Raw genomic sequence first — 27,960 nt, forward strand, 5'->3', positions numbered from 1 at the left:
ATTTAACATATTACTTAATTGATATTGATATTGCATATTGTATTATAGTTATTTATTTTGACCTAATGCTTACACAAAAAAACTACAATATTGTTCTGAGATATGCATATTTTATCAGATTTTACTTAAGTAACAATAATAGTAAAATTGCATTATAAATTGAAGAAATAAATTAAAAAATATACATTGAGAAATATTTTTCTCAATAATAAAGTGAAAATAAATATATCAATAATAATAAGCATCATATTAAGTGTAAACACGGCTAAAGAGTTAGACTAAAAATATACTTAAGGTGTATGTGGTGTTGCGTATTATTAATTCCTTGTAACAATAAAATATCACTAAAAAAAAAAAATGTTTTATTTTCATAATAAAATATAAATACATAGATTGGAAGACAATAAATTACATACATTTAAAAACATAAATTATGATTTAATTATCTAGGAAACTAATTACAGCTCCTTATAAAATATTCCATAATTTAATTCATATAATAAATATAACAATAATGATCAAATTAAAATCTAAATACAAATAACACTAATAACAGTATAATAAAAATATATATTATTTATAGTAATTTTTTGATTGCAAAAATTAACCATGAAAAATAAAAATAGTTTAAGCAACCTTAGAGTATATGAATTAGAATGAATACAATATATTAATGTGGAATCATGTACTGTAAATAGTTGTAAGCACTTAATTCTCCCAAGCATTGACAGGCAGCATCTAAAAATAGTATATCATTAGCACATTTCTATAAAATACACATTAATACGTTAACATAAAATAAGCAATTATATAGAATGTTATTCAGGAGTAAGTATCAACATGTTTATTTAAAATTTTTAAAGAGAATGTCTTTGGATGGTACATTTTTATATATTGTAATAGTAATTGAATATTAATAAGTATTGTTTGGTAGTTTAAGATGTTTAAAAGTATCTATTAGCTTGTTTCCAGGGTAATTTAAGTTTAGAATGAAAGTAGCCAAACTACTTGACTACAAAGTATAAGCACTGTTTTTTATATATTTGTCAATCATATAATTTAAATAACACTATATTCCAGGGGCAGCCAAATGGTCGATTTCAGGCAATTTTAAAGTCAATTCTCTTTTGTTAGAACTTGTTATTGTATATTTAGTAGATGCAGTTACATATAAGATCAAGGACAAATGATCACAATGTCATATAGACATGGCTGTTTGGGGGCAGATACATTAAAACGAGAAAAAAACATAAATAATAATAATATATTTATTTTATTTGGAGTATGTAATTTTATATTAAGGTATACATTTTATTCAAATATGTTAATATGTGTAAAAATAAAAATAATAATACATACAATACAATTAAAAATTTAAGTTATTAAGTTACTGTACATTCAAATATGGCGCCAAATATGTTATGAAATTGTATTAAATAACTTCTTTTTATACACATATTTATTTATTTTTTAAATATAAAACGCCTATTAGTCATACTACTTGTTTCTATAATTCTATATATCTATTATTAGGTCACCCAATTTTATTCTCCACAATATATACATTATACATATATCATTATACTTTTATGACAATATTAGGGATTATCTGATGTTATCGAAAAACGACGTAATTGATAAAATCCAATTTAAAACCAATGACAATTTTATTTAAGCACCCAAGTTTGTGGTTTTTTATAACGGGTATTTAAAAAGTACAATCATATCAATATAAATACTAAGATTATTTGATTTATATAAATATAAATGTTTTTTTCAAGCACCGACTAGAATATTTTAAATTTCAGTTTTATTAGATATAGATAATTAGTTCTCACTAAACAAAATATTGTTATACCTTTAGAACAATTGCATTTCCATAATAATTTATTTTCAAGTACAGTTGTCAGTAATCCATTATGATCTGTACTTCCTTCTAGAAGTTCAAATGACCTAGGAATAGATTCTGAAAATTCAATTACTTCAGCGTGAATGATTCCAGTAAACAGCACTTCAGTTATGTCAGATTTAATTGTCAACCATGGAGAGTAAATCCGTATTACACTATTCTTCGTAACATTTAAAGGACAATTATTTAAAGTTACCAACACTCTTTGAACTTCCTTATCTGTAATAAATTATACTGTTATAGTAATGATATTCATTGCTTTAATTTAATTACAACTATAATTTTAACTTCTTTACCAGATTTCATGTAGTAACAAAGTAAAACAATCATTCTAAATTCTTTCCATGCTTCAATAACCTTTAATAATGCAGTTTCACCTTGTTTTGGCTTATAATTTTTAGATAAGCTTTTCTCATATTCTCGAATACAAGCTTCAGATTTCTTACGGTTAATAAGATCTCGAAATTTTCCTCTCAATCCATCCTTACTGTAAAAAATATTTAACTTTTAATAACGATAAACTATTTTTCGAAAAGTCAAGATACTTACTTCATTTTTTTACGTTTTTTAGCAGAGTCGAAACAATTAGGTGATGAAGGGCTATTGTCCGATTTTCTCCTATTTATTTCAGGTGAAATGATAATATCATCATCTTCATGAATAGCTCTAGGTGATTCTATAGAGTCAATCTGTAAACAAAAAGAAATTACTATGTGTTTAATGTTTATACTAACCACATTATTACTATAACTTTAAATACACACTTTAAATGGTAGTTCGTGATTGACAAAGGACTGTGTAGGAGAAGCTATAGGCTCAAATAAACCTGGTAATGTTATGCCATCAACATTTGGTGGAGTTTGAACAGATTGAATGAGCACTTGATTATTATTCTCATGTGGAGTTTTAGGCGATTGATCGACTTCAATCAATGGAACATATGGACTTGAAATTATTTCAGGGGAGTATTGGACTATAGAATTGTCTATATTAATTGATTCATGTTCAGGAGTAGAAGGGATTACACTTATTTCTGATGAATGCATAAATGAAACAATATTGTCTTCATTCTGATTAAAAAGCTTTTTTCTATGATGTTCACATATTTTTGTATGTTCTTTAACTGTATTTTTGGTAATTTTTTTTGTGTTCAAAGATGAATGTGTTAAAGATGTTTCGGAATAATATATTTGATTGTCATCATTAATTATACACAATTCTGGTAATCCTCGATTTTGATGTTCTTGTGATACAATTGAAGACTTTTTTAAAAATCTAGTTATAGGATACTTCAAAATATTTTCTGTATTGATAATATCTATAGAATCAAAATTGAATTCATCACAAAATTCATTTTTCGCGGTTGTTGATATATTTGTACTTTTCTGAATTTCATTAGTTGGTAAATTAATTTTATTTTTTCCATCAGTAAATGTCTTACATTTTGGCACTTTACTCCCATTGGTATAGTTTTTGATAATAGTTTTTTTGGTATGAATCCGATTTTTTTTTTGTTTTTTTTTTTTCATAACGGGTGAGACAATTTTTTCGGAAGATTCAATAATATCTTCAGAATTAGCAAGATTAAATTTTGATTCCATTGAACTTATGTGTATATTTACATTATTATATTTTGCATCTAACTTTTCTGGTGCTAGATCTATTGGAATGTCAATACACGTCTTATAGTTTATGTTTTCGTTTTTAGAAACATCAATCTTGTTAAAATTATTGTTCATAACGTATCGTTTTCGATTTGACATGATCTCGGGAGATTTAGAACAACCGAAAACTTTAGTGTGAAAATTAAGTTGATCCGATGGTTTGATGACCAATGGATCAACCGTATGTGACAACGAAATTTCAGTCTTGGCACTTTTTGTTGGAAATAAACACTGTTTCGATGTATGTAATGATGGATCTTGATTTCTTATTGTATTTTTTCGATTTGATACAATTTGGGGGCAATTTAATTGAGAAGCTTTGTATATGCTATAGTTTCTTTTCCTTAAGCTATTTGTATAATCAAAATTCTCACAAATTTTCTTATTTAGTTCTTCTGGTTCTGAATGTTGGTATACTTTACCGTTTTTATCTTCTCGGAATAAACTTCTTTTTACACGTTTGTGAACATGTTCTATTTTATTTTCATTAATTTTAACACTCGGATATTTAGCTGATTTTTTAACTTTTTCAACACTATCTTCTATGTTAATTCCTTTTAATTCAGGTAATAATTTTGGTTTGTGAGTACTGGTATTTCTGTTCCAAATAACCTCTAACTTTTTAAAAGATGAATGCTTAGGTAGGTTGTCCATTTCTTTTCCTATAATCATGAATTCATTATGTCATAATATTATATTCTTAGACATTACAATAAAATATACAAAATATTTTTTGAATTCTAAAATATACATAAAAAGTAGATATTGCTAAGTTATGTTATGCCTAATGCCCAATGTACATGGGACCTATTAAAGTACTAAATCACATCTATGACTACATTTGTGGATCGGCGTAACTTTATATACATTGATATTCGAATTTAGTTTTATCATTGTCAATGAATAATGATCATTATCCACGACAATTACGAGTGTAGGTACAACTGAAATGTTACCACCAGTTACGAGTGTTACGACATAATCTGACTAAAAGTAATCTCAAACATAGCGATCATCAATGTAAAAAGGGTCATCACTAGTTATATTGTAATTTGCCAAAATTCCCGAAATGAGTGGTACTATAAAAAGTTTAGACTGTATGGAGATTACTGTACAATACATATAACTTAAGAGCGATGAATTCACGGAATGTATAGAACACGGGTTAAAAAAGAATATAAATCAATTTCACCGATTGATTTGAAAGTATAGAAATAATTGTTTTATAATTACCTTTGACGGATTAGAAAAATATAGATCATAATAATAATTGATAGTTGAAACCTAGTGAATAAAACAATTTCAATAAAAATGTATTTCCAAAATAGTATATCTACATTATATTATATTTTACTATCGTAAAATGATCATTATTGTTAGTAATATTATTGAAGAGTGTATTTTTATTAGTCAATTATTATTATTATCTCTATCTATTATACAACATTTTTATAAAACTATTTAATTATGAGATATTAATAAAATTATAAGCTATGCTACAATTACTTTTATTTTAAAGTTTGTAACGGTATAAAAAAATATATATATAATGGCACAAAAGGACATGTTTGATGAAATAATTAACATAAACGTTTTAAAAAATAGTTACGTCAAATTACCACTGCGACAAATATTAGAGTTCTTTGATAAATGTTATGTTATAACGAATAGATATAGGATTCATATTTTGACGAAAAGTGCGCAATAAGAAAAAAATATAAATTCAAATAAAAATAAAATATCAGAAACAAATTTAACTAAAATGTCAAGAGTATCATGACAATAAATGAAAGAGCAACCAAAATTAGAAATAGAAGAACACAGATGAGCCTTAATAGGTATTTAGACATCGATGATACAATAGAAAATGACATGTTATAGTCGCGGGGAATCATAACGTAGTGAACATTTGAAGAATCATTTAAAATTTGATTTAATTTGACGAGACATTACAGTAATGTGTATATTATATTTAATTTGATTTAAAAAGTTTAAATAATTTTTTACTAAGATTTTAATTTGAGTAATAAACCCTCAGTAGTATAGGTATTTCAAAAGCTGATTAAATTAAATTTAACAACAAAATTAAATTGTAAATGAATATTATGATAATTAAATCAAATAATATATATTTAAATTAAAGTAACATGTTAAACGTAATAAAAATTCAATAAAAAATAATATAAGCATTATCAAGTTGATCACTAGAAATCCTACCACGAAAAAATACTATTTGCAAAACTAACATTATATATTGACTTTTGGTTAATTTACTATAATACATTTACGAGTATTTTTTACTATCCAAATATTATAGCTAAACTACAAACAGTATTTGCATTTAATAAAATATCAATTGTATGTAGATTAGCAACATATCGTGAACTTCTATAACCTATGGTTGTGTGGCAATGAATATAAGTATTACATGCATACCATTAACTGTTACGCATAATCTATACAAATACACATTGCACCTTGGTCAGAATACAAGTTTGCATTGAAGTGCAAAGTTTAATTTATCAACTAGGCACCTATAACTTTTTTGTTAAATAAAATATCATCTTTTACAATGTACTTTATATTAACAAAGGCAAATATTTGAAAGTTATAGTATATCTACATGTAATATAGAAAACATATTGTTTTATAATTAATCGTTAAAAATAATATCTTACAAACTACCTAAATGGGAATAATTATTTTAAATAACTTAAATATTCCATGAAAGATAAATTATTTCATCTGTAAATAATTACAATATACGTATAATTTAAACACTGGTATAACGTTACTCTGCTTTATTTTTCTTATAAAAATAATTATAAAAGCACTTTGTGCATACAGTTACCATATCACAATAATTAGCTACGCTTAAAATAAACACGCCAAAGTGTGAAAATCGTAATCAGGGACGACTTCAGGGGGCCTAAGTCTCCCGAGCCCGTATTTATAAAAAAATGTATTTTGTTAAAATAAATTCATTTAACACGCACAAATATGTAGATAGAGGTATAAGTTATAACGGTATGTATCTGCTATCTAGTATCTATATTATAAAGAACCTATAAAATAAACTATATCCTATAGACTATAATAATATTTTATAGTATAAAATATACCATGGTCAATGATCTGCTGACTATCCTTATTATGTGTATAACAAAGTGATCAAATAGATAACATTATTGATATATTTTTTTTACATATAGTTTTGTCAAAATTATAACCCCTCCACCTCAACCAAGTCTATGGAGCCGCCTCTGGTAGTAACTAATATCTGTTAAGATATGCAATATAAACATGTTACATTTGAACATGAATCATGTGTTACATAATCACTGTAGCTTGTATAGTCGTATAGAGTATAGACCAGAGGTGCACAAGGCACAACCCACCACCCGCTGGCCACATATGGCACTCGAAGGTATTGTGAGTGGCCCGTTACAAATTTTTAAATAAAACAAAATATTCTAAAACAAGCAACATTATATTTATTTATTTTATAATAGTAATGATAATAATAAAATAAATATATATATATATATAATATATATATATAATATATATATATATATATATAATATATATATATAATATAATATATTATATATTTGGTGGCTCGCTTGAAAATTATAGCTTACCAAAGTCGCACGTTGAACAAAAAATGTTGGGCATCACTGGTCTAGACCATAAACATATTTTGTAAACAATCAATACCTAAGTACGTTATAAAAATGTTTGAATTTAAACTAAGTTTCAACTGACTAACAAATTTCAATAAAATACAAGAAGTAATTTAAGTGCTACAACATTGTACATTAACAAACCTCATACTTCCACTGAAATTTATTGATCTAAATGGTTTTAAAAATAAACAATATACTTTGAAATGTACTGTGGTTGATTTTACAACAAATTTCTAGTTCCAACATTTTTTTTTAAATTTTGAAGTTTTAAGTATATTTATATCTTATAATTATTTGTTAATATGTTTTTAAATTATTGATTTATAGGGACTGTTAAAATTTAAATGCATATCTCATTATTTAATCGTATACATTTAAAATATACCTATATTGTTTTGTAATCATTTAGTTTTTCTACTTATAACATATAATTATCATATAACCTAAAAAACCATGTAAATGTACATAATATATAGACATTCCAATTACAACAAAAACAACAATAAGAATTTGAAATCGTATACAGTAGGTATTATTTTCACCTATTCATCTATTTAATTCGTTCCAAAGTATCAAACACGCTTAAAATAGCTCATATGATTGAACAAAAATTACATTTTCCAAAATGAGTAATATTTATATTGATTATCGACACATTATATAAAATATATAAAGTGAGTCGGGTACAATATTTGTATACGTTTTAACGTATTTACAATAACAAATCATTTGACCTATAAACTATAGAGTTTAGATCGCGTTTAGATGGATCAGCTATATGGTAATTAGTAAAAAATAATTTTATAGTCTGATTTATACAAAATATATTAGACTGGCACCTACTCAAAATAGTCAAATCCAAATTTCATATTATATTTCGATGATTTTTCATATAATACATTTTTTTTCAAAAACAAAAAATTGCGTTTAAAAATAGGTAAGCATCTATTCTTAATATTAAATATATATTGAATTTTAAAGGAAAAATGTATATTTCGGGTATAAGTTTAATCATAAAACAGAACATTATATAATAAATATAAAATAATAGCAATTTAAATTTAGTTCAAAATGATTTCAAAGGTAAGTATTGAAACCGTTTTTTTATAATAGACAAGTATGCATGCTACTAGATGTCGCTGTTGCGATTATATTATACAATATATATGACTACACAGTGTATGCTATACACTATATTATACAGTATAGACTAAGGTATAGCATGCATATCCGTCAGCCGGCTAGCCACTCACCGGGACTGGGTAACTACGTTAGTCGTTACACAGTTATCACGTCGTGCACGTGAGGGTAGAGCTAATAACTGGGAACATTTTTTTTCATTACTTTTTCGTTATATCCATAATAATTATGAATAAAGACAATCAATATAGTGTGTCGTTTGTTTCGCTCACAGCGGTTATTGCTATAGCCGTTTTGTTAATCGCCCTCAAATATTGTATATTTTATGTAGTTACAGTTTTGAGTGCAGTATGGTTAGTAATCAACTACTGGAATTTTTTGGTCAGAGTATGGCAAACCCTTCCAAGAGACGCAATGTAAGTAAACAAAAATAATACAGGATTAATGAAACATTTAACTAAATGAAACTTAAGCAATATCAAATATTCGTACATTTACACATGTGTAATAACTAATAATAGCTATATATGATTATAATTTTAAGTTATTTGTAACCTTACCGTAATGAATTTCGAATCATCGAATATATAATACGATGTAAAAACAAAGAAAACTGGTTTTAAAACATTTAAAAGTTTCAAATACAATTGAACAAAATATATCAATATACCTAATAAAATTAGAATCATTTTTAAAACAAAGTCTAAATATATAATAAATAATATCAAAACAACGTAATTAGTAGTTAGTAAGAATTAAAATACAGTCGAGTACTCGAGTCTCGATAACTCGATTTTTTTTCCTTTGAAGTGTTTTTAAGTCGTATTGAAGTATAATACTCAAAAATTACTTAAGTCGAATTGTATTCTCCCCATGATTCAAACTATCGAGACTTAACCATATATTATTACATTTGAATACCTACCATTACATATAAAAATATTTTAATGGACAAGTATAATATTTTCAAAAAATACATACGTCAATATTAATAACACAAAATATATTGCCAAGATAAATAAAAAGATAACACTTTAAAACACATCAGTTATTTGTTAAAAATTAGAACCTATTTAAATCTTTAATGTGTTTAAAACTAATGTAATTTTTTAACGATTTTTTAACGATTATTTAATTATCTTTAAATTGTGTTAATTAATAAATAAATCAGATAATACCTACATACACAACATATTATATTACATCGATCTTATTTTAAAACTTATTTAAATGTTAATCGTCAAATATAATTTTTATTTAATATGGCTAATAATGAAATATGTTATATTTATAAGCTTATATAACCAATAAATATACACTTATATACTAAAACAATTCTTATATTATCAAAAATGTTTACGTTATTATAATATAATAATGGTATATATCTATAATAATGAATGATTATATCTGAAATTATCATAACAACTTTTCTGTTAATTTGTATAAATCGTAAATATCGAACTACAATTTTAGGGTCATAAGAATATACAGGCTTAAAAGTAAAATTCGCTTATATTTTTAAGAAATAAATAAAATTTGGCTAATGTCGAAATCAGAGGGATATGATACTTAGACACTTGATTATCAATAAAAATGGTTTATTTATTGAAATCTCGCAATATTCCTCGATGTTGCGTTCCAAGTATGTTTTGCTTAATAAAATTAACTAAGTGATAGGTAGTTGTCTAGTAAAATTTTTAAAATAAAATCTAAGTAAAAAAGGACAAAAATACGGAAAAACGGCGATTAAACTTGAATAAAAATCCACAACCGAAAAAACCGTACAAGATCTAGAACTGATAATTGGTATAATCTGAATTCGTTTAGGTTCATCAGTGGTTGATAGTGATGTATTATTTATTATGCATTTGAAAGCAATTAAAAATTAATTTCTTTCAAAAAATAATTTTGCAGTGCGCCAGGATAACAGTACACATAAATAGCTAAAAAATGCTTTAAAACAACTAAAATTGATTTATGAGATGTTTTTGTTAGATATACGTAAAATTAGAATAACATAAAACATACCAAAAATAAAATAAAATGAAAAATTCTGAACTTAAACAAAAACTTCTGGAAATATTATAGGTGCTTGTATTTTAATTTTAACCAAAAAAGATTATTTAATAAAGAATAGAAACACCGTACATTTACAATCTTCGGAGTACCTAAATATTTTTTTAAATACCAGAGGAATACTAAGAAAACCAGGAGAACTCGCTTCTAGTATAGAGTATGTTTTGAGTGGGTAGATATGAATGGTAGGTATTTCGTCATTGGGTCAGTGTCATTGTAAATTTCTAATAAATGTGTTAAGTTTGAATTCAATAAAACATAATATTAAAATGTAAATCTTTAAATATAGGTAATAAGTAGAAATTAAGCAAGTATGTAATTAATGTAAATTTAATATGTAACGCCGGCTAATAACCATGTAGTTGATGCCATAAACAATTAATAAAAAAAAAAAAAATAAAACATACCTATTTAGTTTTTTACGGCATGTAGACATATTCTGTACGAAGGAGACGAGATGAGAATCAACGTTTATTTCTAAGAATAGTTTATGCTATATACAATAGTAGACTTATAGGTAATATTATTCCAAAACCTCAAGCATAAATTTGCTTCAATCCTTCCAATCAATCAACCTATAATATTTACTAACTGAAGCTTCGTAATACGTAACTACGCAAGCACTCTTCACAATTATCTTTAAATTCTTATTTTCTAGATTAATTAGAGTCCAGACTATCTGTACTTGCATCCATTCATTTTGAAAAAGTTTGATTTATACACCTTTAATCATCTTTATCTGATAGCCTCCCAGATAACCCTCCTCATCACTTAAAACGAAGTTAGAGATAAATTATAAGAAAATTTATAGATTGTAGAAGTATGATTAATCGAATTTTAATATCAACATTTAAAATAGATATATTTGTTTTTATATAATTTGAAATTGTATTAGTTAGTACTTTGGGTACATAATGATAAATTCTTAAATATTTATAATCTTATAAACTTTAAATATTTTATTCATTTTTTTTTTTTATTATATGAGCATAAAAAAAAAAAATGAAAAATAATAATGTAATATTCTAATAATTTACATCTATGTTGCAATGTCAAGGCTGTCTCCTAATTAATACAGCAGTACGACACTTCAATATAGTCTCAATGATGATAGTTACAATAAAAAACAAAAGTATATCCATTAAATATATATTCTTTTTAACTTTTATTATTTGGCATGACTATTGAATAATATGATCTATATGTTATGACTATATAAATGTATTGTTTTTTTTTTTTTTTTTTTTAATCTAAATAGCAACAAATAAAATTAATATAATAATATAAGGTTGTAAAGGTGTAGCTAGATTTTACAAGAAAAATTCACATAGTTATGAACTATGGTTATGGTATGCTACACAACAACTTCCTTCATTTGATCACTTTCACTTGAAATCATTATTTATTATTTTATATAGTTGTTAGAACAGCACGTACCGTTTCACCTACCTTCTACAATTTACAAACCTTAGTTGTTGTAATTTGTAAATAAAGGTTGCGTAACTAATTTAATGTAATAATTTTGTACAAAAAAATTTTTAATGTAGGTACTCGCGGTGAGAATATGGTTAAAAAAATGTAAAAAAAAAACATTTATATTGAAAATTTTTAATGAAATCAAAATACATAATGATTTAAAATTATACGGGGTAAAAATTCGAGCATAGGATAAATTCTTAATGTCAATTGCTTTCCTTTTAAATTTACCTATTTCTAGAGACTAGAGAGTAGCGGATTCAGTCATGTGTGGTTTGGTTAGATGTAAGTTATATCTAACGTCTTATTTATTATATTATCTTTCTAATAACAATATTGACTGTTCTGATTTATGAAATAAGATTGGTATTTGTACACACAATTATTCGATTAGAAATTCAAAAGCTGATTATTTTTTTCCGAGAGTGCTTTTACTACCTATATGTAATTTGGCATGATTTTTTTCTTATGTTCAGCTAAATATGTTTTAGAACGAAAGCTTTTTTTATATTTTCAAACTAAACCCGTAAAACCCATTATTATATATTATGTTATACGATGTCATATTATTAATATATTTCAATATTCAGACTTACATAGGCACCTACTTAATCTTAACTAAAATATTATTGTATGTATTTTTTTTCGTTGTTCTAATTATATTATTATATATTTCTGTATTTAAAGCCTTGTCACGTAAAAATGTTAATGAATAAATAATATTATTTGAATTTTATTAAAAAAGAAACTGAAAAACAGGCTATGACCTTGAAATATAACGGTATCGGAAATCAAATAATCACTGGTTAGGTTAGGTGTAGATAGATGCCTACTTTATATAGATGATATTTCTAGGAAATCTCGACACTTGCATGCATATATATTGTATTTACACATATTATAAAGACTTAGGCATTTTAAACCAATCCATTTTTTAAAACTTCTTAATATTGAAAGATTTTACTAAATTTTTTACCCTTAACACCATATTCATCTTAAAAATGTTGATTGAAATTATTCATAACCCACATAATAAAAACTACAATCATTATTAATTTTTAATAAGAAGGTTACTTAACAAATAATATAATATGTATACCATTAGGTCGGAACATAAAGAGAAAGTTTTGGTAACTAAAAATATTTTAAATGGTTTTGTAATAGTGATAAGAAATATGAACAGGTCGATGAGATACAAAATAAATCTTACATAAAATCAGTTGTTTAAAATTATATATAGGTAAAGCAAGAAAAGCAATTTGTTTTTTAATATTCTGAAAGAGATAATAAGTGAGATAAACTCAATTAACCGTGATCATATCATTATGAAGGTAGGTTGTGGGTATTTATTAATAGGTATTGATAAACCATATAGTTTGAAGTCTAAAAAACATAAAACTCAAATTTTCTTTACCCTTCAAACAAATTTCAAATTTACAAACACGATTATTGCACCCTTGATAATAATTATGTACTCAATTATATAAATTAACTATGGAAGTAAATTGGATATAATATATAAATATATACCTAAATTAATTAAATCTAATAAAAATTATTAGAGACAAAACTAGGTATTAATAATTATAATAAATATTAATAAAGTTTTAGCTTAATATAATTAATATACAGTGGAACCTCCAAAACTCGAATCGGTTGCGTGCGAAAAAAACATCAAGTTATCGAAAATTCGACTTTTTGAGGTTCCACTGTAATTAATTACGTTTCGTAATCTGAGCACGTCTTTGTTCATAAATTGGCAAACTTTTAAAAATAATAATAACCTATAAAGTTTAAGACGTTAAGTACCTACATATCAACACTAACAAATGACTAACAGATGAGTAATCAGAATATTCCAAAAATTCTAAATGCAATTTTCCATACAGATTAACTTTATACTAAACTCTCATTCTTTCTATGTATACTTACGATACATTACATAGATACGAGTGTACTATGCATAGTAAGTCGTAATATTGTATATATTAATTACCTACTTAAATAAATAATATTAATAATTTTCTTTATGAAATGATTATTTTTAAAATTCTGTATATTATGATAATCTAAACGTATTCTATATTATATGTATAACTATAATATATTGAATATCAAAATATGATGATGATATTACTACTCCATGTATATTTAGATATTAAATTAAAATGACACCTTAAGTATATTTTACACATTGCAAATTTTACGTTCACAATAATACATTTTACCCTTTAATTTTTAAAATTAGATTGAATTTACCTTTAATAAAATTTAAAGTCAAGAATAATATCAAGGGCATCTCGGATGATTTTTTTGATACTATTATTTTTAAGTAAGTTATGATTATTTTAAAATATACAAAAAAAGTTTTAAAATGATCATAACTTATTTAAAATTGTATATAAGGTAAATTTAATCTAATCTAAGAAATTACGGAAAAAACAAATGCCCATGTGGCGTCCTCTTAATACCGCTTTAAAAAGCTTTAACAATAAAAATATTATATGGCACCTCTATTAACTTTTACGAATGGTATATGTTTCAATGTTTGGCTTGGTTTTTTTATTATATTTCGGGGATTTTAAATTTGTCATGAAAAATATACAGTGACTAAACAATGTGCATTGCTTGGCAAAGTAGATATAAATAAATTATTTTGACTGTGTTAATCAAATTATTTATAAATTCCTAACCATTCTGACTATAATCTTAAGTACAACAATGTCTGTGTTTTTGAACAACTGATACATTTTATTATTATATCATTATATTTACTTATTTATATAAATCCTGTACTAAGTATATTTTTTAGAACCATAAATAGCTACTGGCAGTGTTTTATAATATTTATATTATAATATTACTAATCTTTTGTTCCAAGATCATATGAGCTATTTTATTTTATCAATTTTTAGGATACCAATTAGATATATCAGAACAATAAAATTATATTTTTTCACTATAACGGAGGACTGATTCTTTTACATAATATACGTACCTACTCATATTATTAAACATGATTAACCACGTTGTAGGGTCCGTTCAATTATTAGACTAGCTACCTTATTTTGTTATGATGTGTCTATTTAACAATCAAGGACGATATTCGTACATTCGTACGGTTGTGACCTGTGCATTATATACAGAGTGATTTGATTGCTTATCAATAATATATGTACAGAAAACTTCTATCAAACACACCTCAATATAGTTTATTATTTTATGTATAATGTGTTAATATTTAAATAATTAATATAATATGTCACGTAAAAGTGAACTATTTGAGTTGTGCGGTAATTTTTTCTCATAAGATGCCTAAAAATAGTGGTAACTTAAATTACTTATATAAACACTGAGAATTAATTACTCTTAATACCTACATTTCATACAATGAAATTATATTGTTTCAATTACAATAGAAATAATAATTGTTTAAAGCAAGATGACGGATAGATGTCCGTTAAACGTTATAACTTATAAAGGTCCTTATCGTTTTATTCAGCGATCACGGCAGTTTTACACGTCCGCACCCTTTAAAGGTCTTAATAACTTTCAAATTAGGTTTACATTTGTTTTATTAAGTTTTACCAATCCTCGATTATGGAATGATAGTATCTAGGAAATCTCTGCGATCCTGCTTGAACTGAATTTACTTTACATTTGAAAGGAAGTCGAAAATACTAAGGGTTAGGTACTTTAGGTCTTATTGTCCCTACAAAATAAGCGTAGAGTTTACACTATAAATAGTATTCTTACACCGAGCTTCCACCAACAACAATAATTATGGTATATTTCTGTTTTACCGGACACCTTGTTTTTGAATTTTTATTCTTTTAAAGTATGTAGGTAGTTAAGCATTTAGCACACTGGAAATAATAGTGAAGTCAGAATTTTGAGGTAGGACTTAGTTAGCTATTTGAAGTCCAAGACCCACTTAAGGTGATTTTACATAACAAATCGAAGGATGTTTTCGAATTTATTTGTCTACATGCAAATGCGATTTAAAATTACGGTAAATTAAGTAACCTGTATTTAAATCAATATACATATTTGCAAAATTAAAATTAAGATAAACACTGATTATATATTTATATATTGTCTGAGTTAGTGACTCAATGTCCAACTAACTAATCTATCATAAAGTCACGCACCCATTATACAAAAAAAACACTTTACATAGTTTGTAGATCACGCCTTATTAAGATTTGAACATTTTAGGACTGAAACGTCTGAAACTACTATTTAACAAAGGTGTCAAGGTGGTTGTTACTTGTTAGACTGTATGGCCAACTTCAGATCTATACAGAAAAATCGTCAGTGGTGTAATTTTAACTATAATATTGTATTTAAATGCCATAATCAATCGTCGCCTTCCAAAAACGTAAATAATCAGAGCTCAGTTTAATACATATAACCACTATTGTGTAACCATATATGCAGTGGCGTGCTGAACAGCTATTTTTTGAGTCAACTGTCTCAGAGAAAACACGGGTGGGTGGGTGGGTGGGTTACTAAGTGTGCAACTGGCCAACTGGGCACTAGTTTGATCATACATTTTAAATATCATATAAATATATACAATTTTTTATTAAGTGAAAAACCTGATGGTTGTATAGGGTGGGTGTCAAAGTGTCAAATTGTATAGTTTGCCTCTGGTCTGAAAAATGTTCTGCACGCCACTGCATATATGTACCTATATATTTAATTAAATAAAAAATGTTTTAGAATTAAACGTTAATTTGTTTTTCTTCTTTGGAAATAGGAAACTAATAAGAAAAAAATCGGTAATGGCTTGAGATTTTTTCAAAATATCAACTGAATAAATTGCAAGCTCGATAGGCATATACTACATATAGATAGGTAATAGAATAACTAAAAAATAGAAAAATAATTATAAAAATAAACATGTCAATATAAAACCAAAAGATTTATTTACTCTATTTCAACTATTGCAATCTATTTTTATAATTATTTTATGATTATTTAACTTTAAATAAATCAGTACTTTTAAATTTAAACATCAAAATTCCTATGTGAAATCTAATTGAAAAATTATGTTTAATTAGTTATGAGGTTATTACTATAAATTAGTGCCTATAGTTGTAAATAGTGTTTATTAATATAAGTAGCTTACTACTTAGTACTTACCAAGAAATTTAATTAAATCTTATTAAGTGACAAAATAAAACTAAACATGAGCGAGATATAATTCAAGTTTTCAATTTTAGTTTGTAATAAATGAAACAGTATTATATAGTATATACCTATAACGGAAATAATATATACAAGTATTATGTTTTATTATTTTTTCAGATTAATCAAAGACTATTCAACATATTTTATAAAAATAAGGATATGGAAATTATTGGGATGTGACACATATGCTAAAATTTTTAAAAGAAATGTTGAAAAACATCCAAATAAAATAGCATTCAAGCATGAAGGTTCTACTTGGAGATATATAGAAGTAAATATTCTTATAAATGCAAAAATGGAAGTTTATAAATCAAAATTAATAACAATATCTATCTATCAATACATAAAATGTGTACTTACTTCTAATAATATATGTGATGGGGTTAAATATTAAATCCATTAAAACTCGTTGGTTGTATTAGAAATTCATTAGCTCAACAATATGATTTAGACTAATATTTAAAGTAATTACATACCAAATCCGGTGTATTAAAAAAAAAATCATTAAAACAAATATCATGATAAACTTTATTAAGCTTTAATTTTTAATATTTGTCTGAGTTTATTAACTGTAAATATAATTAACATCCTCTTTAGTTTTAATACATTTGAAAATATCCCTGTTAAATATTACTTATACACACAACACATTGTTATTATTTTAATGACCTTAATTGGCTCTAAATTTAATGCACAATTTATGCCATATTATGCCATATTTATAAAACAATTTTAAATAAGATTTTTCTAATAATAACTTGATTTTATATATCCCAGAAAATATCTTTGATACCATCAACTACCTAATAGATTAATGAACCATGATATTTATGTATTTTACATTTCAAATTATATAAATAAATTTTTACTATAACAATTGATAAACACTTCTTAAAATACTAAAATTATTTTCAGTGATGTTTATGACATGAGTATTTACAGATGTATTTATAAAAATCACTAAATACCTATTTTAACATAAAATAAAAAATTTTAGGTTTAAATTTGTATTACTATTAGATAGAACAATAGTTATTAAATCAATCTCACATAGGTTAATAAATAAGAAAATTACTGGTATGGTTAGTACAAAACTTTTTAACATAAAAATGAATTATGCAATTTTGCCAATAGCCACCAATAAAAAATATGACAATTTAGCTTAAAATTTATTATTTTTGATGATAGATCAAAAAGTGTAAAATATTTATTATATCCTTACAACTTATGGTTGATAAAAATTATAAAATAGTAATATATAAAATATACTTAATAGAACTATCATATAAAAATGATAAATAATTAATCATAGTATAAATACTTACAATTGCTTTTAGGTTGAAGAGCTCAGCAACCAAATTGCCAATTATTTCAAAGAGCAAGGATTTAAACGAGGCGATGTTGTTGCTTTGTACATGGAAAGTTGTCCAGAATACGTATGTATCTGGCTTGGTTTGTCTAAAATTGGAGTTATAGTAGCTTTAATTAATAATAATTTACGTGCTGATACATTGGCACATTCTATAAAAGTATCAAATTGTTCAGCAGTCATAATCGGCAAAGAACAAATCAATGGTAAGGAGATGTTTTCACTATTTACTATATAATATTTTAACAATAAAAACATGAGAATAAGACATTGGAAACACTAAAACTAATCTGTTAATTTATCGAGGTTATTAATGTAAATTATAAATTACATTTTAAGTCTGGTATACAATGAAACTTCTTACTTGCAATTTAACCGTTTATGTTCTTTATAGTGGATATTTCTAATACTATTATTTTTTTTGGATACTGAATATAATAATTAGCATAGAATAAAATAACATGCACAACACATTAACAAATCACTAGGTACTTACTACTCAAACTTGGAGTTCATTATTTAGACCAACGTTATAAGTAGTACTCGGTATTCACTACTTATCGCACTTGCAGTTTGCACTACTCAGTCTACTCAATACTCATCTAAGTAATAAGTATTAACTATTAATTATTAAGAAATAAGAATCAATAATCATTATTCATCACTATATTTTACTATCAAACCACACACGTTAATTTGTGAATACGTGATATCAGAATATAATAATGGCGGCAATTCCTTATCATTTATATTTATTTTTTGATAACAAAAAATTATATTCTTCAATAATAATATTATAAACTAGACGTGGCGCGCGGCGTGCAGTAAATATTTATATATTGACGTCAACATCTGTTACTGTGTGACGTCACGTTTGGGCAATACCGTCGTATTCGTATAATATTCGTCATATAGAATATGGCCAACGCTATTGCAATCTTTTGACGCTCATTATTTTAATGATATAATATTTTTACAATTTCAATATTATTGACGTAATGTCTTTTATGAATAGTAATATTGTATAATATGGCAGTGGCTATCCCGTTATCCCGATAAAAAAATAATACTTAAATGAACTGGCTTTGGTACAATTGTCGGTTGCACTTCTCTTATAGGTATAATAGATTGTTTAATATTTAATTATTACTTAAAATATAATTATTCAACTCTAATCTCTATATACATATGAATATAATATATTTATAATAGTTAATATCATTTCTAGGTCTCACATTCAATAAAAATCACGAAATAGTACAAATATATATTATACCAATAAAAGACTATAAATATGATCTTATTCTTAAAAACTATACATTTTTGAAATATGTACAAATAAGCTCTAAAATACCTACCTTTAAATAAATTTGGATTTTTAATCAAACCTCTATGAAACATTTGGTACTTAGCAGTTTAGCACTCGCTATATTATGTCATATACGATCACTGGTCACTGGTTTTTCAATTTTTTCAGAGAATTCCAAGGACTAATATCATAGCAATCATTAGTAAAATGCTTAGTACAAAGTTTAGATTGTGTGTAAAATTATTCCTTCGCATAACTTGGATCCATATTTTTTTAAATTCATCATCTTTTGGAAAACTTTAAATAAATAGTAGTCAGGTAGTTTATATTAAATTAAATTCAGAATAGTTGATAATTTTTTTGGACTTACCCATTAAAAGAAACTCTTTTTGTATACCTTTGAGTACAATTATATGCAGAACAAGATATGACCATTTTTTTTTAATAATAATATAATACTTAACTATATCTACTATCTACTTATATATATTATTATTTATTACCAATGAACCAATTTTAAATTATTTTTATTACCAAATAAAATAGTGTTATAACGTATTAGTTAAGTATTACGTATAATTAACAAAATTCAATATTAGTATATTTACCACGACAAATCGAATATTCGGGTTATTAGTAGTGTTATTTAATACATATTACTTATAATTTATAATAAAATCATATTAAAATAATGCGTTATTTTTCCCAAACATGAAATAAATATTATAATAATAAATATCACTAAACATGTGGGCTACAAAATTGTTCCTGTACAAGTATATGATAAGGCGCGTCTATTAGTTTGATGTAGGAAAAAAAAGCCACGGCAAAAATAATCCACAGGAAAAAAAGCCATGGGAAAAATAAGCCACGGTAAAAAATTTTAAATTACAATAATTAAATATATAATTAAAATTAAAGTATTAAATTAGGTATTATTTAAAACATTTTACACATTATTGGTCATATTGTATTCGTATATATATAATTATTAACACACAGGTTATATGTTATTATTTATTATTATTTATTCCATAGTAATAAATATAGATATCAACTTGAGATAAAAAAAATATAATGTACTTAATATATAGGTAGTGATATTATAATATTTATATTAGGTTTAGGCACAACTAGGACCACATTTTTTTTCGGGTGCAGGGCAGGTTTGTATTCTTCGTATTTTCTTATTATTAATTATTATTCTGTGTAAACATTCCCCATAAGGCATAAGCCCTTTTACAAAGTTAGTACCTATATTTGTAATCGCAAATGGATTGCAACAAATATAAGATTACATCGATATTTATGTACCTACTATACCTTTAATATATTATCTACATAACTTTATTTATTCGGTATGATTCATCAAGCATATAAAACCATTTGTCCTTTAGTAATGTATTTATACAAATTCAGAATTTTTAGATTTAATACAAGGCCATATTTTTAATTGTTTAGATTTTTAAGTTCAAAATCAGCTTAATATTTACAGTTAAAAGTTAGTTTTCATTTGAATACCTACGTTGAAATAAATATATTTCTAATTAATTGTTATTATGTTTACAGCATTGGCGGAAATTATGAACATAACTACTGATGATAAATTGATTGATCTGTTTACAAAATCGAATGTATACATAAAAAATTACAGTGATGACACTACTTCATTAATTAATACGTCAATAAGTAAAGCTATTAATCTTGATTATGAACTAAAAGAAATATCAAAAAGTGCTCCCGTAAAAGATATTTCCGAAGGTAGTTCAAAAGATCAAATGTTATATATTTATACATCAGGAACTACGGGTATGCCAAAGGCTGCTATTATGACCCAATCAAGGTAGGTACCCAAAACAGCCAAAACAAATTATTGGTAGTTAAAAGTTATAAAGGACTGGATGACATTGGGTCTAAATATGTACCTATAACTAGTTAAATATTTGTATGATATTATTACAATTATTCATTATAACCTATACAATTATCAAATTTTTACCAAACTTTATTAGAGCTATTTATATGGCGATGGGAGTTAAATACATAGCTGGAATAACTGAATATGACGTTGTGTATACACCGTTACCATTGTATCATACTGCTGGTGGTATCTTGGGTGTTAGCTCTGTCCTTTTAGGAGGTTCAACGTGTGTTATAAGGTCCAAGTTTTCAGCATCTAACTATTGGACTGATTGTGTTAAATATGAATGTACAGTAAGTATAAATATACATGATCCAATCATCCATTTCACATACACTCATTATTTTGAAAATAATGAATTTTTTTGAAATTATTATTTTTACATTTTACATAATTTGTTGTCATTGCAAAAAAAAAAAATATTTTTTATTTTTTATCTTAATCTTTTATGTTTTTTTACGTTTTTTAAGAACGACATACATTTTTAATTTCATATTTTAAAGCAGAATTTTTTTTATATATATATATATAGTATAGGTATTTCGAATTATAAAAATCGAATTTCGTACGAGGTACGAGTAGATAATTAGTTTTATAATAAAGCAATAAGCAGAGCTTATTATTCTTTGTAGCCTAGATTAATTTAGATTTTATGGTGTATTATAAAGGCCACCCTAGTCCACTCCACGCACCACCACAAGGCACCAATAGTTGTCATGACTTCACCTTACTAAATTTGATTTTTATGTATCAAAAATCAAAGTTATTCGGCTTCGGAATATGAAATGAATGTATATCACTAAAAAAAAATAGCGATTTCTAAAAAAATTAATGTAAATATTTTTTTGTCACTCCTGCATCGAAAATTAAATGTTTGATGACGGTTAAAGCGTTGGAAATGACCTATTTCCCATTTAGCACTCCGGCAGTGACGGCGTAGCACTATAGCAGACGGATAAGGGAAATTCCCCACTACCTACGCGGCTACGCTACAAAAGTTATTGTTCAAATCAGATTAATATGATGGTTAAACGAGTCAGATATTATGTCTGTCACTCCTAATGTGTGCAGCTCTGTAATGTAATGATCCAGTCGATTCAGATAATAATTTATTGGATAGAGAAGTGTTATAATTAACTCAAGAGGAACTTTTCATCAGTTAAATACAAAATAGTTGATTATTTAGTAATATCACATGTTGTAATTAATTAATGCATTTAATTATAATATTATATAGCCTATATAGGTATATCATATTTATAGTATGCGAGAGCCCTGGAGATGTATGCATTATTTGGTACTTTGTATTGAATAGATATTACTGGTATTAGGTCGAAACACTCGAAACGACCAATTAATACTTTTAATAAATTATTTTATTTATTATATTAACATAATATTATGCACAATAATTTGCATATAACAACATCATGTCATCATGCGTGATGCGTATAGGTATTTGGCAATTACCCTGAGGCGTCGTTTTAATAATCATGCTAGAACCTACGACCCACACCTACCTATATTTTAATCAGTCCGTAAAACTCTTAAGCAGTCCTATGCCCCTTCTCCCTAATCATATACAAATTTTGGTCTTCGAATCAGATATCAACTTATATGTACGTTCAAAATACAAAACTATTCATGTCATTATACTGATAATATATTGTTTTAACGAAAATATAAAATTATTCTTTATAGTTACCTGTCATGGGCGACTGAAAAAGTTGACTTCCCACCCTTTCCGCACAATAATACCTAGGTATAGTAAACTATATTATTAAAAAACTTTTTTTTGGAATGATATCAAATTATGCTAAAAAAATAAATAAATAATAATAATGTTTTTAATTATGTAAACTTAAGATTTAACATAGTAATGAGTGTACTTACGAATGTAAATTTATTACTTTTGAATCACCTATTTATATTTATTATTTATTATAATTTTAATATTTAGCAATAAATACTATTAGTCATTACCAGTGGTTGACTTGGAAATAAAGTAGTAGAGGATCTCTAGCTACTTTTAAAATGTAGCGTCTCTAGCATTTTAATAAAACTTACATAACCATGGTGGCGGGGCCGTGGGGGGTCGCCCCACACCATCCTTTATGGTCGCTTAAGAAGCATAACAAATTATTAAGAAACACGTATCAATGAATCATAACATATTATAAATCATAATTTATTAGATGTAACCGTGTAACTTAAGGTTTACTTCATATTAGAATTAGATATTAAATATTTATACAATAAAATTACAATTCACATTTTCAAATACAATTTTAATTAATAGGTAAGTTAAAAGTTTACATTACAATCAGTCCCATGCGTTCCCCACTAAAAAAGAAGTAGGGGTACGCTAGTGTATCCCAAAAATTAGTTGAGGTACTCAGTCCCCCTGCGTCCCCCCCAAGTCAACCGTTGGTCATTACCAGGTATATATTTATTAATTCAATATTATATTAAAATTTAAAGGTTGCACAATATATTGGTGAAATGTGTCGTTATTGTTTGGCGTCACCCCCATCTGATGCTGACAAAACTCATCAGGTCAGATTGATTTTAGGAAATGGTCTTCGACCTCAAATATGGACCGACTTCATTACACGGTTTAATATAAAGAAAGTGGCAGAATTCTATGGAGCCACTGAGGGGAATGCTAATATGAGTAAAAAAAATATAGTACCTATATAACTACACTATCTACTTTTGAGTTTTTTTTTTTTTAAAGCTAATCTAAAAGTGTTACATCAAACATTATTGTGATGATGAATAGTTTATACACTTTTTAAATAATTGACATAATGACATCATACCTACCTATCACTTTTCCAATTTTTATATTCTGAGCAATGTTATGAATTTATTGATGATTTTTATAGGTAATGGTTTTTGTATTTTAAATCTTTTTTTTGTTTTTTAACATTATTTTAGTGCTATATACTATAGACATTAGGAGTACTCCTAAATTTGCATATACATAGTTCTATCTACTGACTACTACCCAAGTAAACATTTTAATGAATACCTACTAAGAAAGTAACACATACATTTTCCCTAAGTATGAGGAGAAACTACAAAAAAATAATAATTCAACTTAAAATTTTTTTGTAAACAAATAATTACATTCATTAGGTATTGATTTTCAAATCTGATAATTTTAGTTTTCAAATATATTATCATAATACAACTGTCAAATGTTTAACATATTATATGAATTATGAAGCTCTTCCACCTCCATCTCCCATAATAGCTTATTTTATTTTTTTGATTTCAATGCAAATCCAATAAAGTATTTTGAAGCCTGTTAAAAATATTTTATTTATATTATTTTTGGAGACATTTCTCAATTTGTAAATGTTCTGAACATTAAAATATTGCATAGTATATTAATATATCATTTAGTAAATTTGTTGTTTGTTTTATAGTGAACACAACAAATAAAGTTGGAGCTGTGGGATTTATTCCATTCATCGGAGAACCATTTTATCCTGTCACATTGATACGTGTTGATCCATACACCAATGAACCTATTCGAGGAAAAAATAATCTGTGTATTAAATGTGAAGTTGGTAAGATTTTTGTTTGACTTAATTATATTTCATAAGAAACATTTTTTCCAAAATTCTTACAATAAATTTGGCATTCAATTAGAACATATTCTTTAAACACAATTTACTTGTATAGGAGAACCTGGATTATTGGTTGGAAATATAAGAAAAACAACTGAAAATTCTTTCAGTGGTTATGTAGAAAAATCAGCTTCTGAGAAAAAAATTATTAAAGATGTTTTTCGTAAAGGAGACAAAGTATTTAACTCTGGTAATTTTTAATACATGTTTTTTTTTTAAATAAAAAATAAAAAAATGAACATTTTAATGATATAAATAGGTAAACACTTAATCATTTATTTAATATTATAGGCGATGTGCTCATTCGGGATGAACTTAATTTTTATTACTTTAAAGACCGTACAGGAGATACTTTCAGGTAAATTGAATAGTATTTGTTTTTTACATTAATAAGTCATGATTATTTGTATAGGTATTTATGTATTTTATCATATTATTAGACCATACTTAATTGTTAGCTTGTTGTGTCATAAAATGAAATCACTTAATAACTAAAAAATAAAATATTAACTGTTTGTTAACCAATTTAAAAAACACAAACTTTTTATCTGGATTACATAACATTGGTTTGAATTGAGATTTTTATCAATTTTTAGGAGGTACTGAAAGACATTTTTGTATTTTACATTCTTAACCTTTGTGGGGGTTTTTTTTTAAAAAAAATCAACAATTATTTTTGATGCTATGTTTGGGTACTTTTTAGTCATTAAGGCGATTTAGCCTTGAGAACTATGCTAAATCAAAAATCAAATTGTCCGAAATCAGAGCTATTTAAAATTTAATCAAACATTTTTTAAAATATATTTTTATGATGAAAAACAAAAATTTCTTAGTAGCCAGTTCAAATTATTATTACTATTTAATACATTTTACAAAAAAATCCTCTTAAACATAAAAAATAAAAAATAATTGATGATTGAAATATTTTAATTTAAGCATAATAAATAATACAATTTTAGCATCTCTCATACTGTCTTTTTAATTTTAAAGCTAGACAGCAAACTTTTTAGATATATTTTAGACAGCGAACTATAAATAGCTTTAGGTGGGTATCTTAAAAAATAGCTCTTGGTTCTCAAATTGTATCAAAAATGGGTTTTTGCTATTTATATAAATACAAGATTTGATTGACATTCATATATGACTAAAATTTGAAATAAGCCTTTAAATACATATAATGTATTTATTATAGGTACCCACTATTACTCACAAACTAATTAAGTCTTACATAATATAGGTGAGAAATTGAATGTTTTATAAACCTGTGAACTTATTAAAAAATGCATTTATTGTATCAATTGTATAATATTTGTATCATACAACTATAATAGATTTTATAATGTAGGAACACTGAAAAAAAAAATTAATTTGCATTTTACACTTCCCAAAATTATCCTAAAATGTCTTTAAAGTTTATGAGAGTTGTCTTCAGTTCCTAATAAAAAATAAATAACAATACGTATTCATATGTTTAATTTTTAACAGTTTAAAATTTTAAGCGCTGGTTAATTGATTAAACTAAATTAATAGGTGGAAAGGTGAAAATGTTTCTACATCAGAAGTGGAGGCTGCTATTAGTAATATAGTAAAATTAAAAGACTGCTTAGTGTATGGAGTAGAGGTAATTTACAAAATTAAAAAATAACTACCCTTATTTAAATTACTATTTTATCTACTTTACATATCTAGGTACCAAACACTGAAGGAAAAGCTGGAATGGTTGCTATTGTAGATGAAACTAGTGACTTAGATTTGGATAAATTGTCTGCTGGAATCAATAAATCATTACCAGCCTACGCCCGGCCACTCTTTTTACGAATTGTTAAGACACCTGTGTCGCTTACTGGTTAGTTTGTTTTTCAATATGTATTTTGTCATTTTTATTATACTATTCTATTAATTTGTAGGAACGTTCAAGATGAAAAAAATTGATGTACAAAATGATGGATTTGATCTTACCAAAATTACCGAGGATCCTTTATACTTTAATGAAGGAAGGAAGTTTGTTCCACTCACACAAGAGTTACGAGACAGCATTGTAAATGGAGAAAAAAGATTATAAATTGTTTTTAAACTATTGTACATCATATATTGTACTATTGTATTGGTTTGAAAGGGATTTATGTTTATGTTTTTAGTAATAGTATGATCAAATTGTTGTTTTCCTAATTGATCTGGTGATTTGTATCATACAGAGCTAAAAAACAAAATCAAAGACTTAACAATTTTTAGGGTAAAAGCTGTGATTCATTTTTTGTACATCAACTATACAATAAGTTTGGGTTGTTACGATATTTGATCATTATGTATTTTTTTTAAAATAAAAGTTAATTGTATTAAATTACTGGTACTGTTCTAATATATAATTTATTTTCATATACCAATTTACTGTTAACAATTTTATAGAAACTACTATTAAGATACCATGTAAATTTAATTAAAGGCCTATTCTAGTATTAAGTAGCACTAAGACACTAATAGAAGTATAGCCACGTAAAAATAGGACATGCAGCTTAATTTTAACCATGACTGTTGAGATCAGATTAAATTTTATTTCACGCTGGGGAGAG

The 27,960-nt window shown here is 25.5% G+C and overlaps 2 protein-coding genes across 3 annotated transcripts; one reads left to right on the forward strand and one right to left on the reverse strand.

The window, feature by feature from the left end:
• Positions 1 to 417: 417 nt before the first annotated feature.
• Positions 418 to 18,611, reverse strand: LOC107164193 (uncharacterized). Of its 2 annotated transcripts, none has more exons than XM_015511924.2 (6): positions 18,479 to 18,611; positions 2,674 to 4,235; positions 2,459 to 2,598; positions 2,206 to 2,396; positions 1,859 to 2,128; positions 418 to 738 (listed from the first exon to the last, which is right to left on the reverse strand). In XM_015511924.2, exons 2-6 carry the CDS (start codon positions 4,225 to 4,227, stop codon positions 671 to 673), a joined length of 2,223 nt encoding a protein of 740 aa, XP_015367410.1. In that variant the 5' UTR covers positions 4,228 to 4,235; positions 18,479 to 18,611; the 3' UTR covers positions 418 to 670. The 2 variants fall into 2 exon arrangements, with proteins under 2 accessions (XP_015367410.1, XP_089074440.1); XM_089218314.1 differs by lacking the exon at positions 18,479 to 18,611 and adding an exon at positions 10,889 to 11,047.
• On the forward strand, positions 8,489 to 27,734 carry LOC107164195 (Fatty acid transport protein 3). Its single transcript, XM_015511925.2, has 12 exons — positions 8,489 to 8,818; positions 17,271 to 17,424; positions 18,491 to 18,728; positions 21,401 to 21,674; positions 21,844 to 22,045; positions 24,234 to 24,426; positions 25,187 to 25,330; positions 25,446 to 25,580; positions 25,682 to 25,748; positions 26,921 to 27,011; positions 27,080 to 27,236; positions 27,298 to 27,734. Exons 1-12 carry the CDS (start codon positions 8,631 to 8,633, stop codon positions 27,450 to 27,452), a joined length of 1,998 nt encoding a protein of 665 aa, XP_015367411.1. The 5' UTR covers positions 8,489 to 8,630; the 3' UTR covers positions 27,453 to 27,734.
• The last annotated feature ends 226 nt before the right edge of the window (positions 27,735 to 27,960 follow it).

Source organism: Diuraphis noxia, unplaced genomic scaffold (assembly GCF_037042655.1).
Source record: "Diuraphis noxia isolate RWA-SAM2 unplaced genomic scaffold, SU_Dnox_SAM2 contig0002, whole genome shotgun sequence".
Classification (NCBI taxonomy): domain Eukaryota; kingdom Metazoa; phylum Arthropoda; class Insecta; order Hemiptera; family Aphididae; genus Diuraphis; species Diuraphis noxia.